The sequence below is a fragment of the Sphaerodactylus townsendi genome, linkage group LG05 (assembly GCF_021028975.2).
Source record: "Sphaerodactylus townsendi isolate TG3544 linkage group LG05, MPM_Stown_v2.3, whole genome shotgun sequence".
Lineage (NCBI taxonomy): Eukaryota > Metazoa > Chordata > Lepidosauria > Squamata > Sphaerodactylidae > Sphaerodactylus > Sphaerodactylus townsendi.
Genome location: NC_059429.1, coordinates 35,027,626 through 35,045,662, shown reverse-complemented (window position 1 = coordinate 35,045,662; position 18,037 = coordinate 35,027,626). Strand labels below are relative to the sequence as shown.

The window sequence follows — 18,037 nt, the reverse complement described above, 5'->3', positions numbered from 1 at the left end:
AGCAATTGAAAGTCTGAACAGAACCTCTTGTCAGTTTGTTCTGAAGATAATGGCAGTTTCATTCTTAACATCATTTCTGTTCATTTTCATGATGGGTCATTAAAAAGGAACATATCTGTAGTCTCCAGCATTTCCATACTGGAACATTGAATCCCAACCACAACATGGAATGATAAAGGATAAGAAAGTGTAGAAGAAAGCAAAGTAGAAACAGACAGATGCATTCTTCTACTTCTGATTCCATCGCTGTTCACCTTTATTAAAAAGCTGTTGTGCTGTTCTGTTGTGGTGGTACCACTGGTAGGACCCATTTAAGTTGAGATCCTTAGTCAACAGTGGTACAAAACCAATGAACACATTTCCTTATAAGCCATAATTTCCTCTCTGCCATCATTCAACAGTCTTCCTTTATGGTTAAAACTTGACTAGTTATCCATATTGGTGATGAATTACTTTTTACCCCTGTACCGAGTTTATGTGTGTTGTCTTGTTTCTGCAGAATGTAATTGTAACCCTATTGGCTCAATCGGTGATCGCTGTAATGAAAAAGGAATTTGTCAGTGTAAGAAGGGAACTACAGGGCCTAAGTGTGATAAGTGTCTCCCGGAATATAACTGGCACATCCAGGGTTGCCAATGTAAGTAATTGCCCTACCTCTGCCCCTCTCACTTCTGCTTCTCTGCCCTGACATGTGCAACCCCCTAGAGCAATGAAAAGAAAAGAAAAGAAAAATCTTTCTAGAGGCTTTTCAAAATGCCTTCTGCTTGAAGTTTAATGAGAACTTTCAAATGGAGGCCATAAATCGACTATGCAATCCATTTGTTGCCATATGGTATTTAGTGCCCTCTTTCTTTCTGCTAATGGTTGCAGAAGCCTACACTAAAATAGCATATCTCTGTGTCTTGCCTGCTAAAATGAATTCAGTTATGGTGAGCTATAAGTATATAAGTCATACCAAAAGCTCAAAAGCTAAGCAGGGCTATATATATGAATTTGTCCCTTTGTGTGCACCTTGTGCCCTTTTTTGGCCCTTTTTTGGCCACTGTTCATACATTAAGCCATGTTCTCTCTTTAAAGAGTTACGTATTTACTATCTGCTGGGTTTTTCCATTTTTTGGCTAATATGAATCTAACATGAAAGCTGAACTATTGGAAATGTGTTTTGAAATATCTGAAAAGCTGATATTTTTCCAGGTAACATAATGCTGTTTGTTAAGAGATTCTCCTAGGTCAGGTTTTAACAACCAATGATGCAGTAATCTAAATGGAGCCCACTACTCATGATGTGCTGCAGTCATAACATGTCTTAAACTCTAAACCACAGCTAGCATTACATCTGTATCAAGTCCGTCGCTACCATGGTTAAATTTCAACCAGAGTTTGAAATCAGGGTTCAACTTTAGTTAAATGTAACTATAGTAAGATACTATTGTATACACTGAAGTAATACATACATTAAAAAGCAAAGGAAGAGAGAAGAGTAAAGTAGGAGATAAGAGAAGAAGAAATGTGTGAGCCCAAGGGGCAATACCAGTGTCCATATACGTAGTTAAAAGAATGAGAAATGCTACATCTTCACTTTCTTGTGCTTGCCAAACCCACCATTTTTGCATACAAGGAAAGCAGCAAAAACGGGAGATTTGTTGAGAAATAGAAAAAGGAATGGCCTTTCAGGTAGGTGGAATGCAATTATCCAATTAGAATTCATCAAATAGTGTAGGCTTGCAATAGAAGTCTCTGGAGAAGAGTGAGCAAACATTTCATTAAACCAATTTAGCCCAGCTCTCTATTAGTGAATTATTGGAAACTGGCTTTGATTTGGATGTGCTTATCATATGATTCCATGTGGTGTATGCAGATGTGTTCCCATTTATTCCCTGCTCATAATCTTGGGGGAAGGGGGTCCCAGTTGGGTATTCATCAGTTCTACCATGTGGTCATCATGTACATCTCTCTTCATCTTTTAATGCATGCCAGATATCTTCTAAAATTAGCACGTATTCCAGATCTATAACAGATCATCAAAGGTTCACATAAATGCCAGATCCAGGATTTTGGGGAAAAGTGGACTTTGGGCAACCCCTCCACCCTAAGAAGTTGACTATGTTTATGTGTTGACTGGATAGGAGCAAGGGGTGAGTAACAGTCCTGTTTGATGGAGACAACTTTGCCAGTTTTGAGTCTGGCAAATGTTCAGGTTTACCACTATCTAGAGCTGGCCCTTCCAGGTAGCTGTGATATAGATACTGCTGCCAACCACTCGCTATAGAGCTGATATAGTAGAGTGACTAGGAATATGAGCTGTTATCCAGGAATCTCCATTAAAAATTGCTCTGATGACAATTTGTAAACTGCAGATTCTTTTGTGACTATTTTCTTCAAAACTAATGATTATTTTGGGATTGTGTTCAAGATGACTCTTGAAAACACCCTTGCCACATTTACTGTAATTTGCTTTGAAGTCGGGTCAATACAACTGGTTTGATCATTATATTTGGCTATCTCTTGAGATCATCTTAATATTACAAGCACACACTCCCAGTACAGCTTCTATAGGTTTCACAAGATCTAACCAATATCATAAAGTGCTGTGATAATTAAATTAAATTTTGATTTTAAAGAGCTATCTATTATTTCTAAATATCACTGCCTCATGGATCAAAACAGATGTCCCTCATTTTATGTTTCATATTTTTATCAAACCCATAAATAACAAAATGTAGAAATATATATGATTTTTAAGAGAAAACATTTTTGTTTAAAAGAAGTACAAAGCATGGACCACAAGGGAACCGCCTCATTCAGAGCCAGTCAACCTATGAATCCCAGTGCCAGGAGGCAACATAAGAGAAAGATCTCAATCTCTATGCCCTGTTGCTGGCCCTCCAGAGCAGTGGGTCTCAACCTGTGGGTCGCAACCCCTTTGGGGGTCGAATGACCCTTTCACAGGGGTCACCTGAGACTCTCTGCATCAGTGTTCTCCATCTGTAAAATGGATAAATGTTAGGGTTGGGGGTCACCACAACATGAGGAACTGTATTAAAGGGTTGCTGCATTAGGAAGGTTGAGAACCACTGCTCCAGAGGGACTGGTTAGTCATGATGTAAGATAGGACACTGAACTACTTGGACCACTGGTCTAATCCAACAGGGCCATTCTTCTGTTCTTATGATGCACAAAAAAAGAGAATCAACATGCATAGTGGTTAGTCTGTCAGACCATGGTACAAATCCACACTCTGCTATGAAGCTCACTAAATCTCACACTAGTTGGTGTGATCTGAGGATATAATGGGGAAGGGGGAAGTAAGTTCTGAAATTTATTTATTTTATTTTATTTATTCATTTTATATCCACTCTAACTATGAACTCTAGGTATATCCAGATAGATATACACAAGTATTTTGCTGATATGTTAGCAGGTATTGCATTCAGAAGTCCTCATTTTCTAGAGTTTCCCATGCATTTTTTTGATTTAGGTAACTAAAGATATAATAGGTATAGGATTAGGTGAATAAGATATAATAAGATACACATACTGTTTGTGTACTACCCTCCCTACTGCCTAATAATCTCCCATTCCTAACCCAGGAATTATCTTTCTGAATGTGTTATTTGTGCGTTTCACATTATTCCAACAGTTTACTTCTTGTTGTGCACAATGAACTGTCTTTGACTAGCTAGTGCTAGAGTAGAGCCAGCAAGAACTTGGGGTGCACTGTATTTTTATACCCCATAGCATAGTTTGAGGCAGGAGCAAGTAAGTTTCTATTCCTGGATTTTCTGGGTTTCCATGCTGGGATTGCTGGGTTGAGCTAATTAATAGCTCATCTATTGTTTTCTAAGTACCGGGATATTGGAGCTAATTGTTTCTTGATTGTATCAGGGGAGCCTTGAAATGGTTTATGCAGAGTGTCTTTTGAGAGTCTCTGCCCAGGTATTCAGATTTGGCTGAGGCTTTGAGTGGATCAGGGAATGATTGTTAAGGAGATGGTTTCTAAAAGCAAAGGAAATGCAAAAATCTGGCAGTAGGGAGTTTCCTAGGTTTTTTGTGTAGCAGCAATCTTGGCGTGGTGTGATAATCAAGATGAATGTCCATGAGGCTTCCAGTCTCTGTTAACTGGAATAACTCATTCTGTGATTTAATCTTGCAAACAGACCTTTTTGCACTTGGGCTGTTTTTGGTTTCAGGACACTCTACTACACACACGGTTGCTGATATTTGCCAATATATATATTGTATGAAGTAGAAAAATCATATTAAATCCATTATTCCATAAGTGTTTGATGGTATGAAGGGTAGGGCAACACTTGTAAGGCAGGTATGAAGGGTAGGGCAACACCTGTAAGGACCCATGCTGCCGCATCTTGCACAAGTTGGAGTTTCTAAAGCAGATCCAAGGGTAGCCCTGCATAGAGCAAGTTGCAGTAGTCTAGTCTGGATCACTGTAGCTAGATCAGTTTGGGATAGCTAGGGCAACAGTAACCTCACTGGCAAAGATGGTAAAACCCCTGAGGGGGATGGCACGTGAGTGATTTGAATATAAATAAATACAAGAAAGAAACTAGTTTTTACTGGTAAGGTGTGAGATAACACTGTGAAGATATCTCCCCATTCCTCCACTGTTCTTTCCCTCTCTGCATCCTTGAAAGCAATCTCCATTAGGACACATTTGTGCTAAGGCATATTCAGTATCAACCTGGGTTTTTTTTAGTAATATATGCTGAGATTCTCAATGTTTTCTAATAATTTGAGTTATTGTAAATTATATTTACATTTTTATGGGTTTGTTGCCTTGGAGTTTACCTATTTTTCCTGTTTACCTCAATGAATTTAGACAAATATTAACCTGGGACTTCAGAGGAAGCAAGAGGCTGGAGATAGGCCAGAGCAGGCAAAATGTCTGAAGCTATGTTCCCCCTTAAAATACTTAAATATTTCTCTGGTGTCACCTTTAGAGAAGCATGGATTTTAGATCTTTCACACTAAGCTACAGGCTATCCACTTGATTCCCACATTGTTCATTCCAAGATTCCATAACCTTTGCCCCTCTTTTCAATAGGCCCCTTTTCATGTTTACCTCATTTTTTTTCTCAAGGGAATTTATTATTGTATGAAAGGAAATTACAAGCACAGCAACGGCAGCAAGCTCTCTAATGTGCTATAAAGATTCCCTCAAAATTATTTATGGGAGCATGCAAAGAAACTGCTTGATAAAAAGCCCTATAGCAACTATATCTAAGACATTAGGATAAAGAGCATAATGTATAGTAGACCTGAAGGTAATAAAGAAAGCTTCAGAGAGATTGTGGAGGGTTTTTCCCCCCAGGAACAATGAATGTACCTTTTGACGCTCTCAAACACTTAGGTTAAGAAGAAAACTCAGCAGCTGGGAAGAAGAAGGTAAAGGGGCAATCGTACCACTCCAAGATGTTAATCGCAGATTATCAGTGTGTGTGCAGAGGTATAACCATGTCAAAAGAAGGGCAAAGAAAGAAACAGAAGCTTTAGAAACTAGGAAGGCATGAAGGGTCCCTTCAGTGACATCATGGGATGGGTGATGCAAACTGGATTTTTGAGTTTCAAATTGAACAGAATCTCCTGGGATTAAAGTAGTTAATAATAAGAGCCTAGTCAATAATTGATTAAAAGGTAGATAGCACATCGCCTAGCAGAGATGGGCAACCCAGTCCAGATGGGGACCAACTGGGCTCTGGATGTGGTACTGTGCTTTCCCCTACACTGGCGCAAGAGGCACCCCACTAATGGAGAGCGCAAAGGCACCAGCAGCTGGGCACCCCTCAGCTCCACAGCGATGAAACCCCAAAGTGAAACCCCATTGAGGAACACTGTAAATCAGCTCCGCATGCAGGATCTGTCCCCGCCAGCACTTTTCAAGCCCTGGTGACCTTGAGAAGTGCTGGTGAGGGAAGAGCCAGCTGGATATAGATCAGCCCCACATGCAGAATCTATTCCCCTCTGACACTTTTCAAGCCCTGCAGGGGCTTTCAAACACTGCTGGAACAGTTCTTTCCAAATAGAGTGGGAAAACTGAAATAAAGCCAGTGGATACTGGCTTTATTTGGCTTGACCGAAAATTTCTGACATTTTCAAATCAGTTCTCAAGCCTAATAGGAATACATAAAATGTTAAACTGGAAGCCCATTTGTTTTCTTTAGTCAGTATAATTTTTCAGTGTTTAATACTTGATGACTTTATAATAAATATTTTAATATAGGATTTAACAAAGCAATAAGTTAGGAATAGCTCAGAATAAAATTTAAAGTAAGCCCCCCCCCCCCCGAAGATAGTCTTCTATTAAGTGCAGGAAATAAAACATATGGCTTGATAGCAATTTACCATTTTAATCTATGTTTGCAATCTATTGAAGGGGAAACGTATAATGCCATTAATTAAGATGAATTATTCATTTCTCATTTGAACAAATGCAGGCAAAGGCAGTTTTTATTGTGAAATGACGAGCAAGGCAGGCATGGCTTTAAATGTTTCCTCCTGTTGAAGTTTTCTGTAGCCTTAACCTTTTCATAAACTGCTCATTCATTACCGTTTTAGAAGAGCTTTAAAAAGTACGATAAACATCAAAAAATGTGGGAGTGTTGATATCTGGTGAATAAAACACCTAAAAAGGAACTAAATAACATTCTAAATAACATAAAAACTTTATATCAAAAGTGAGGGTTTTTTTAAAAAAAACCCTCACTTTTGATATAAAGTTTTTACAAATAATTCATTCATTATAGGGTTGCCAGCCAGCAAGTGGCAGCTGGTGGGAGACTGGGGCAGGCACATGGGGGGACACCATCATATCAAAAGTGTGATGTCATGTCTGGAGTAGATAAAGAAGAGACATCATACCATCAACACAGCACTCTAGCATTTACTTGGAACATTATGCTTTTACCATGGAGCATTTTGAATGCTAGAGTGTCATTTCTATTTTTAACTTCATCATCACCCTGCCAAGTACTTTCAGGCATCAGGAGTTGCTGCTGGAAGTTTACCCACTATAACTGGAGCCAGGGTAGTCCTAACACAAAGCATAGAGACTGAAAGTTCAGGAACTCTTGATTTCCACCATATGCAATAAATATGACCCGCAGTTTCACATACAGTTTTTCTACCCCACCCCCTTTGACCACAAAAATCCTATCTATGTTGGACTCTTTGTTCCCATTTCTACTTGTCATCCCATCATTTGGAATGTGTGATTCAACTCAGGCAAAACACAAGCTTTTTTCGTTGTGATTCCAGCCTTGTGGAATAACCCACACATGGAAGCTACATGGATGTCATCTTTGATAGGAAAACATGACAAAGTGCTGTTTAGGAAGGTACAAGCGGGAACTCACAATGACATCTCATTTCTGCTTTCCCCACTATTTCCTCTTTCCCTTCTCTGAAAGCCCTCATACTCTCTCCCCCTTTCCTGCTTCATTCTCTCTTTCTGGGGTTACTACCGGCAAGTAGCTGCTGCTGAACAGTAGCAAATAGCCATACCTAATTTAACCATGCACGTCAGGTGGTATCAAGACAATCAGAGGTTGCTACCAGGCTTAGGGTTACCAAACTCCAGGTGGGGACTGGAGATCTCATGGAATTACAGCTATTTCCAGATTACATTAATCATTTATTTATTTATTCATTCATTCGCTCATCATTCTTCTCCTGGTGAATGTGACTTTTTTGGAAGGTGGATTGCCTTAAACCCAACCAAGGCACCTCATCCTAAATTCAACTCTTTCAGGCTCCACCCTCAAATCTCCAGGTATTTCTAAACCCAGAGTTGGCAACCCTAGTTGCCAGACCCTAGGTGGAGCCTGGAGATCTCACAAAATTACTACTGAATTCTAGACTACACAGACCAGAGAAAAGGGATGCTTTGAAGAATGGATTATATTGCTGCCCCCTCCCTAAATTGAACCCAAATTAACAGGAAACTTGTATATCAACAAAAGCATTTTATATTCCTGTAGATCAGCCATTCTTCATTAGATTTTACTTCTTCTCACCACCTCTCTCATTTTAACTCAGGACTGAGAAGCAAGCCAGAGAAGCAAGCCAGTTGACAACTGGGAAGATAGTTTTGGAGCCAGCCTAGTGATATCTATGATGGCTTAAAAAGTAGAGAGCTGTATGCCTGGTTTTCCAGTTTCTAGAAGCATCCCCTTCTCGGGCTCTCTTCCCACTGGCCATTTCCTCCATCCCACTAGTCCAGTGGTGGCGAATCTTTGGCACTCCAGATGTTATGGACTACAATTCCCTACCAGCAAGGCCAATTGTAGTCCATAACGTCTGGAGTGCCAAAGGTTCGCCACCATGGCACTAGTTCTTTTGTGCAATTGTCTGCATGCCTGATAGGCTTATCCTAAGTCATTGGGAACATGTTGTAGCTGTGATTAAACTGCCTTTTATCGCTGGTCTTACTTAGTCTTACTTATTTAACTATTTGATATATTTATAGTGTATATGAGTTACAAGGCAATGTATTGTCGAAGGCTTTCACGGCCGGATTCAACTGGTTCTGGTGGGTTTTCCGAGCTGTGTGGCCGTGGTCCAGAAATGAAGCTTCTTTCACTGTGAGAATTGTGTGTGTGTGTGTGTGTGTGTGTGTGTGTGTGTGTGTGTGTGTGTGTGTGTGTGTGTGTGTGTGTGTGTGTGTGTGTGTGTGTGTGTGTGTGTGTACACACACACACACAATTCTCACAGTGAAAGAAGCTTTCTTGCAATCTGGTAGAATCTGGTAGAATTCTGACAAGCAAGGAGTGTTTGTCAGCAAATATGAAGACGGAGAACAGTGTTAATCCTCTGATCTATCACACACATAAACACATAAACACACACACAGAGACATACCTTTTAGCTGTTGGTGGTTTTAGTGATGGCTACTGTGATGTCTCCACTGTCTCCACTGGATGATACGGACTTTCCTCTCATTAGTGCATCAAAACAAAAGTGAATTTGGCAGCACAGTTTTCCAGCTTCTGAAGCATGGCAATCATACCTCTCTCCTCCTCTCATGTGTTGTTATATGTAATAAAGTAGTTGATTTGTTATTTAAATAAATAACAGTAATAATATGGGGGAAGCATTCCTTGACCAATATCTGGTTTCAGACCCGTTTATACTAGTGAAGCAAGTCCTTGCAGCAAGTGAACAAGCTGATACATCATCCATGCCTAGTTTCACCTGCTTACAATTTGGAGATTTTCAGTGTGTAAAGAAGCCTGAAAGCAGGACAGGTACACACTGCATCCCCATTATAATTGTAAAAAATCCTGCCAGCAGGAGATAATTCAGCAGGATGTACTGTTAATGAGATGAAGCATCTAAGTAAATTTGGCAGATTATCCATTTTGTGGATGCAGAATGAAATTCTCTTTTAATCTGAAAGATATTTGAACTCAAATTCTTGCTCTGAAATTCAAAATGTGTAGACAACAAGCACTGAGCCCAATTTGCTTTTACAAGGCATGGCTGGTCCTTGCAGACTTTCCACAGATGCAGTAACAGCCAATAGAATAACTAAGTTCAACTGAGCGGAAGCAATGAAATGCATTATTTGACATCATTCATCTCTTTGTACACTAGATGAACGACATAAATTAATTTACTTCATTTAGAGATGGATATATTTAATTTAGAGATAAATCTTATTTCATTTCTTTTTTATTTGTTTATAATTTGGTCAGTGATTTCAGTAATCTATTTTTTCCTGTTCATTTTGTAAAAGTTATTGTATTATGTATGCATGATGCGTGACTTTTATAATCAGCGTATATGTTTTTTAAACACACGATGTACATCATTATATGTACAATATATATTTAACATATAAGGCCAACATATTGGCACACAAATAACTCGCAGAAATGAGTACACTTTATGGGGAAGACTCATAGTGAGGAAACCAAATGAAAATAAAGAGTCTGGGGCTTGAGGAAAAAGCAAAAACAGAATAGGGATCTTCAGTTTGATCCAATAGGTATACAAAATTTGAGATCTTCCTTAATCTTACCGTAACTTCTGGATTCATTTTGGATATTCCATGGCTATGCCTAATTTTTTTAAATTTAAAAATAATGGAGACTTTGGGGGTTTCTTTGTCTACATGGCACAACAGCACATCAGATTTAGTGACCCAAGCAACCACCCCCATTATAGTTAAAAGAATCATTTAGCACATATTCCCAATTTTCAAACACTACTGCACTACCACACCAGTTTACACTTAAAAACTTCTGTATGGGATATGCACTGAATTGCATATATTTGGTTCATCATGTGCTGCAAGTAAATTAGTAGAGGGCTCGAGATACATTCAGCTGGTTATTTCACATCAGTATATTGTGTTTACTTACTTACTTACTTACATACATACATACAAACAATCGGGGACCCACAAGTCCTTGTAAGGCCCAACTCATTTTCTCCTTGCCCACTGCTTCCTTTTTCCTTCCCTAACAGCCCCCATAGCCTTTTCCCTTTTACTGCTTCTTTCTTTCCTTCTCATCAACCAGCCAAACTACCTTTTTCTGCCTCTCTGTATCCAGCTTTTGAGTCTTCCCTCCCCTGGCATTCTTTACCTGAGAAAACTGTGGACCAGTTTTGTAGTGCCATCTGCCTGGCCAAGCTTAGTTTTATTGCACTGTGAAGAACCCACAAGGACTTGTGGGGAGCACCTAATCTGGTGAAATAGATTGTTTCCCCACTCTTACACATGAAGCCTGCTGGGTGATCTGGAGCTAGTCACAGTTCTCACAAAACTCTCTTGGCCCCACCCACCTCACAAGGTGTATTGATGTAGGGATAGGAAGGGAAATAATTTGTAAGCTGCTTTGAGACTCCTTGTGGTATGAGTCCAAACTCTTCTTCTTCATTCTCCTTATTTCCTCTTTTAGCCCTTAAGACTGTTGCCTCATGGCTTCCCTTCATTCTCATGGTGCGTCTGCTTCCAATTTTGTTTTCCTGGGTCTCATGTTGTCCATAGTTTTCTGCCCATCCAGTACTACCTATTGCAGAGGACTTTCTGAATGGCCAACCCTCCTAGGACCTACAGTCAGCTGAGCCAGTCCCTGCCAGAAGCTTAATTGTCACCACTATACAATCCCTTAGCACATTACAGTATCAATACTGAGGTTAATCATGCTTCTCAGTTTCATTAATTTCTTTTGACAAATGTTCAAATAACTACTCATTATCAGAAAACCTCCAGGAACTAACTTAACTATTTTATATCTAATTTATTTCATACTTCTAAAGTTGAAATTTACAACTGAAATATAGCAAATGCAATCTGATTGAAATCACCAGTGTACCTAATTAACTGTACAGAACAGTATGTTTTCCATGAGTAAATCTTTCATCAGTTTTATTTGGAAAATGTGATTTTAATAATGCTGGATTTGCAATTTTTCAGATTCTATTTTTTCTCTACCACATTTTATTACCACATTTCATTTTATCTCTATTTCCTCATACTTCTACATCCAAAGGTACAATCCTTTTGATAAAAACTGTCAAAGTAGATGCATGATTGTAATAGTATGCATGTTAAAAAATTATAAATGTAATACTTTACTGTAATTGTTGGAAAAGACAGATCATTGTTGTTGAGCCTGTGTTACTGCAGATAGTTAAAGGAAAAGTACAAGGTATATTTTAGTTTTACTTAAGCCTATTTGGTTGGAAACATTAGAAAAATCTGTAAATCTTCAATATCATATCATATTTTAAGAGGTATGAGTGAGAGAGATTTCCAATAAAGAGATTATTTATTTTCATCATATATTTTACAGTCCTAGTGCCATGGCTTAGCAAATAAATTAACAGCCACATAATATATATGTGGAGCATATATATTATGAGAAATACACAACAAAATGATTGTAAATCAGGCTTCTACTTGTTACCTTAGTTAATAGAACTGATATTATAGTTCTCCTCTATACTATAGCATTCAGGGAGAGTTTTGTAATTCTTCAGCACATGTCTACCCAATCCTTGCCCCATTTTCTCTATATAATTTTGAGACTATGTGGACAGATATGCTTGGAAGCTAAAGTCATAATCCTAAACTAACTTGCCTGAAAGAATGGGTCTCTTAGAAGTAACTAATGGAACATGGAATACACATGGCACCTTTTTTTCAAAATTTCTGAGGTTTAGGTTTGATAGAATTAAAACAAACAAAAAACAAAAAATTGATGCTATATATCAACTTTTGAGTGTTTTCCCAACATTTTCAGATTATTAAATCAGAAAAATATGTCTGTCTGAACTCCAGTGGACCTCAGAGGCAGCAGGTGCCCACATGGAGTTTGGAGGGAGGTACAGAGTTGAACACTGGGCTGGATCAGGTTGAGCAGCACCGAACTGCAGCCTCGGTATGGCCAGGTCCAGCTTTATACTACTGACTGTGCCTCCAAAGTTTATGTGATTTCAGATGCGACGCTTCAGATGTGGAACCATCTAGCAAGGTTTGTTGTAAAATCTTATATTTCACTACCCTGCCTATAACTCTAGGGCCCCTTCTGCACAGAGGCGGAAGGGGTTGGGTCGGCATAATGAACGCCAACCCGACGACGCTGGGACCGTCCGCATGGACGGTCCCAGAACCGGCTGGGACGACGGCGCCGCGGAGCGATGGCAGCCGGCCGACCCGCCCCTTCCCCATCCCTCTCTGACTCACCTCATCACCGTCGTCACCCTGCTGGCCTCCGTAGACCCGCCCATGCTGCCCTCCGACCTCCAGGGGTCGGAGGACAGCGAGGGAGGGCCTTCGGAGGCCAGCAGGGCGACGACGGCGACGAGGTGAGTGGGAGAGGGACGGGGACAACAGCGCATTCCCGGTGGTGCCGTTCGCACCGCGCCTCCGAGAATGCGCTGTTGTTCCAAAAACCTCCCTCCAGGAGGGAGGTTTTTGGAGGTGGCCTGATGCCGCCCTGGGGGAGGGGGAGGGGAGCCAGGTCGGCGCTGCTGCGTTTTGGCAGCGCCGCCTGTGCGAACGGCTCCCTGGGGACGGCGTTTTTGCCGTCCCCAGGGCGCCGTTTATGGCCTGTGCGGAAAGGGCCTAGGAGAGAACACAAGTGTTCTTTATGTGACACCTCAAGAGACAGCTGCCCATCCACAGCATCAGTGACTGCTTCTGTAGCAGAGCTAGTTCCTGACATCATACTATGGAGTGTGTGGTACTGTTTCATTACATTCACATTAATATTAGGTGTTCACACTATCAATCATCTGACCATGTGATAAAAGCAATAGCCCAAGAGCAGTCTTTCAGCTTTCTTTAAGAGCTGGGCATTATTAACATACACTCAGGATATTAGGGGTGCATACTTTTTTCATAATAATTTTGAATCCAGATTTTGGAGAGGACATGCTTTACAATACTCAGATTTTCAAGACTGCCCTTACTGTTTTGGGATTTTTTTTTCAGGTATTATGGGGTGGCAGAGCAGGGGAGAGTAGCAATTGTCTCCTTTTCCCATTCCCTAAGGCAGCAGAAGGCAGAAGTGTTGAGAGTGGGAATGTATATATATTATGAGAAATACACAACAAATATATATATCCCCCACCACACACACACACACACACACACACACTTTACATTTTAAAGGGATAGTTATTTCTATGGGTAGACCTGTCTGCAGAAACCAGAGGTCAGGCCTACCGTCACAAAAAATAATGGCTCTGTAGAATTTAAAGGGCTGAAATAGAGATAGCACCCAACAGCCATTTGACAGGGCCATCTTCTCTCTCCCTCTTGGCTCCTGGCAGAGGCATAACTAGGGAAAATGTAGCCTGGTATAAAATCTGAGTTTTGTGGCCTCCCCCATGGGCAGCCACTGTGATGCTGGAATCCACCCCAAACAGCATCACTTTCAATGATGTTTAAACTAGGGAGCCCAGATTCTCCTCTTAAATCCACCTTTAAATCCATCTGGGGTCCCCTGTTAAAACAACATTGAAAGTGATGCTGTTTGGGGGTGGATTATCCCCCACCCTGAAACAGCATTACTTTCAATGTTTAAACTGGGGACCTCAGATTCTCCCTATAAATCCATGCCAAAGGGGGTGGATTTAAAAAGAAAATCTGGGGAAATTTGGGGGGGCACCTGCTGTCAGGTGCATTTGTTAAGCTAGCAGCATCAAAATTTCAGAGTATCTTTAGGAGACTCTCCTGATGATACCAGACAGGTTTGGTGAACTTTGGTCCAGGGGGTCCAAAGTTATGGACACTCAAAGGTGTAGCCCCCACCTCCTATTAGTTCCCATTGGAAACAATGGGAGATGGGGGCACCACCTTTGGGAGTCCATAACTTTGGACCCCCTGGACCCCCTAAACCAAACCTCACCAAACTTGGGTGGTATCATCAGGGGAGTCTCCCAAAAAATCCCTGAAATGTTGGTGCTGCTAGCCTAAAAACTGCTCCTCCTGCAGGCCAAAAACTGAAAAAACACCCCAAAATACAAAAGCCCCACAAACGAACCTGAAATTTTTGACGCGCCCGGGGCAACACGCATAACCTGGTTCCCTGATAGCTATGCCTCTGGCTCCTAGTATGCTCAAAACTCAAAACATTCCTGAAATTATAAATTTTCATTACTCCCAGAATTCTCTGAGTGTTTTGGTTCAGTTTGGATATTTCTAAGTCATCCCTATACAGCTATTTTATTTTTAAATAATTTAAATATAAATATTAGTAGTGTTTTTATTTTTGTGATATGTTACTAATGTTATCAAGGCAGTCATCCTTGTTTTGAAGCAAGAAGATTGTATTTAATTTATACATGTATGTTTATAGCCATGGTCAGTGTGTAAAACCTGCAAGCCAGCTAGAAATAGTAGTGCTCAAAAACACATCTTAAACATAGAAAAGCAACTCACCCCCTTGCTCTCCTTAAGGCAGCATTGCCCAAAGGTATAACTGATAATCTTACTTGAGATCAAATAAATAATTCCATTCAGAAGTGGTGAATATGGATATTTGTCCAGAATCTGTCAAAACAAATAATGGTTGAATTCGGTATTGTGTTTTTCTTGTTAAGTTAGCTTTATGTGCATTTATTCAGATGTTATTTGATGGTTCCATTTAGCAAACTATTAATTGACAGTCCAGTTTATATGGTGAAGGGACAATAATGAGTTGTCAAAGAATTGATTACCTGAAATAGAAAATGGAACATAGAGATCATGAATTGCAATTAATTTATTTATTGAAGCATTCAAATATCATAAGTGTGTTTTACAAATTTATTTCATTTCTAAAGATAATCAGCACCTGTACAGTACTTCTCTAGGGATCGCTAGGATATTGATTTTTTATAACAATCTTGTATTAGCGTAATTGAAATCTGATTGATTCATCTCTCAAATTACACCCCTAGCAACTGTGAAAATCTGAAAGGAGAATACTTAGACTTCTTAGTTTTCATTCTCTTATCCCCAAAACTTGACTCAGGCAAGGAAAGCAGACTAGATATTCTAAGAGATTTTTAAAAATCTTCTGACATACACTTCTTTTTTAATAATATTTTATTCATTTTCTCAAATATAATTCACAGACAAAAATAATAATTTAGAGAAAGAAGAATTTTTTTAAAAAATACAGCTATCCACAAGCTATACATGTATATATATTAACTCTAATACATCGGATCTTAAAACCATAGCAGTAATATTATTTAGAGAAAACTTTATATAGTTTTAAAATTCGTTACCTTCTAGCCTTTAGTTCCAAAGCAGCAATAAGCATCTAGTAATCAATTATTTATATCTTAATCATTAACAAATAAATAATCTTATTATTATTATTATTGCTACATAATCAATTCAGTTTCAAATAAAAAATACAATTCCATTTCTCATCAAACTCTTGTTTTGACCAACTGTTTACAAAATGTCTTAATTTGACCCTTGTGGCATATTTTCTAACTTTACCTTCCCAGAGTTCTGTGATAAGATCTCTTTCAGATTTCCAACGGGATGCAGTGGTGTAGTGGTTAAGAGCAGGTGCATTCTAATCTGGAGGAACCAGGTTTGATTCCCCGCTCTGCCGCTTGAGCTGTGGAGGCTTATCTGGGGAATTCAGATTAGCCTGTGCACTCCCACACATGCCAGCTGGTGACCTTCAGCTAGTCACAGCTTTTCAGAGCTCTCTCAGCCCCACCCACCTCACAGGGTGTTTGTTGTGAGGGGGGAAGGGCAAGGAGATTGTAAGCCCCTTTGAGTCTCCTACAAGAGAGAAAGGGAGGATATAAATCCAAACTCTTCTTATTACCCTGGCAGCTGTTAATAAGTGCAATCATTGTACAGTAAGGTTCTTTGGAAGATTTTCAGGCAGAATGCCTAATAGTGAAAAAAAAACCCAACCTCTTCTTGACATATCCAACAAAGACCATTACTGCGTTTGCTCACCTTCTTACTAACCTCAGGAGTTATATACCATCTGTAAAACAATTTATACCAGTTTTCTTTTAACATTTGGCATTCAGTAAGTTTAATATTTTTGGACCATAATGTTTCCCATTATTGAAAAGTTATCTCTTCTTTAAGATTTTGCATCCATTTCACCATGCAGACCTTTACCTGTTTTGTTTCTGTTTCATATTTCAACAAGATATATATTCTTCCCATCAAAAGTTGTTTTTGCGACATAATCTCTTTTTCAAAGTTTGACATTTTACATAATATTCCTCCCTGTAACTTTAATTCTCTTCTGAGTCTAGATGCCAACTGGAAATATGTCAACCATTATATTCTCTTGCCCTCTTCCTTTATCTCTTGCCATGATTTAATTTTTCCCTGCTTATTGATCATTTCCTTATAGAGTATACTGTCATTCTTCTGTGTTTCTATGGCCGTTTCCACACTGCCACGCTAGGGTGTGTGTCGGGGTATATGACGCCGATGCACCCACCGGGACTGTTCGCACAAACGGTCCCAGTAGGGGCGGGGAAGATGGCGTAGCCTGCGTGGAGGCTGCACCATCGCCTGAACACCTTACCATCCTTCTGACCTTCTGACGCGTCGCCCAGGCCAGAGGACACGCCCCCGCAGGCAGGGGGCATGTCCCCTGGCCTTGGTGACATGCCAGAAGGTCGGACGGACAGTAAGGCATTCGGGAAGTGGGGGAAATGGCGCCTTCCAGCCACTGCCGTTCGCATGGCAGCAGTTGGAAGCTGCTGTTTCCGAAAAACCTCGCTCAGGGAGCAAGGTTCGGAAACAGCGGCTTTGCGCCACTTGGGGATTGCGAGGCTGCCGCTGGTGCGATGCTGTATTCCGCCCGTGCGGAAACAGCCTCTATCACAATACGCTTCCATGGGAGATTTTAGATTTGGAGTAGAAGGACAGAGTCGTAAGTCAGGTTTTTTTCCAGATTTCAAAGAGTACCATTTTCTCAGCGCTTTTGTATCTGTGGAAAACAAGAGCCTGAGGATCTCTTCCATTACATACTCTTCTGTCCTTTATATTCTGAAATAAGGAAAAGGTTTTTGGAGCCAATACTACCTAGGACAGCTTTTTTGTCTGACGATGAGAAACTGATTTTCTTATTATCTGATATGGATTCCTATGTTTCTTATAAGATGGCTCTCTTTGCCCTGGCGGCTAGGAAACTACGAGCAAAGTATTTAAAGCGCTGTTTGAACTGATGTTCTAAAGTACTGGAGATTAACTTAGACGAGCTGAAGAAGCTGCAAAAACATCTGACGTATTTGATGGGGCATTTTAATTTAGAGATTGCGAACACTAATAATTTATATTTTAATGTAAAACTAAATTATTGTTTTAATTTAAATTATTGTTTTTAAGTTAAAACTTACTTACTGTTTTAACTGCATGTATTTCTGTATTGTTATAGCCAATGGCTCAAACAATAAATACTTGACTTGACTTGACAATAAGCTTCCATGGGAGATTTTAGATTTGAAGTAGAAGGACAGAGTCGTAAGTCAGGTTTTTTTCCAGATTTCAAAGAGTTCTTTTCTTATCACATGGGAATCTTTTCTAATC

General features: G+C 39.8%; 1 protein-coding gene across 9 annotated transcripts in view; it reads left to right on the top strand.

Moving 5' to 3' along the window:
• NTNG1 (netrin G1) overlaps positions 1 to 18,037 on the top strand; it is a 295,249-nt gene that overhangs the window by 257,581 nt on the left and 19,631 nt on the right. For 5 of the 9 annotated variants that reach the window (XM_048496740.1, XM_048496735.1, XM_048496738.1 and 2 more), the window contains one exon: positions 500 to 637. The exons of the other annotated variants lie outside the window; for them this stretch is intronic. In XM_048496740.1, coding sequence (XP_048352697.1) covers positions 500 to 637 — 138 coding nt within the window. The remainder of the gene's footprint in view (positions 1 to 499; positions 638 to 18,037) is intronic. 9 annotated transcript variants of the gene reach the window in all.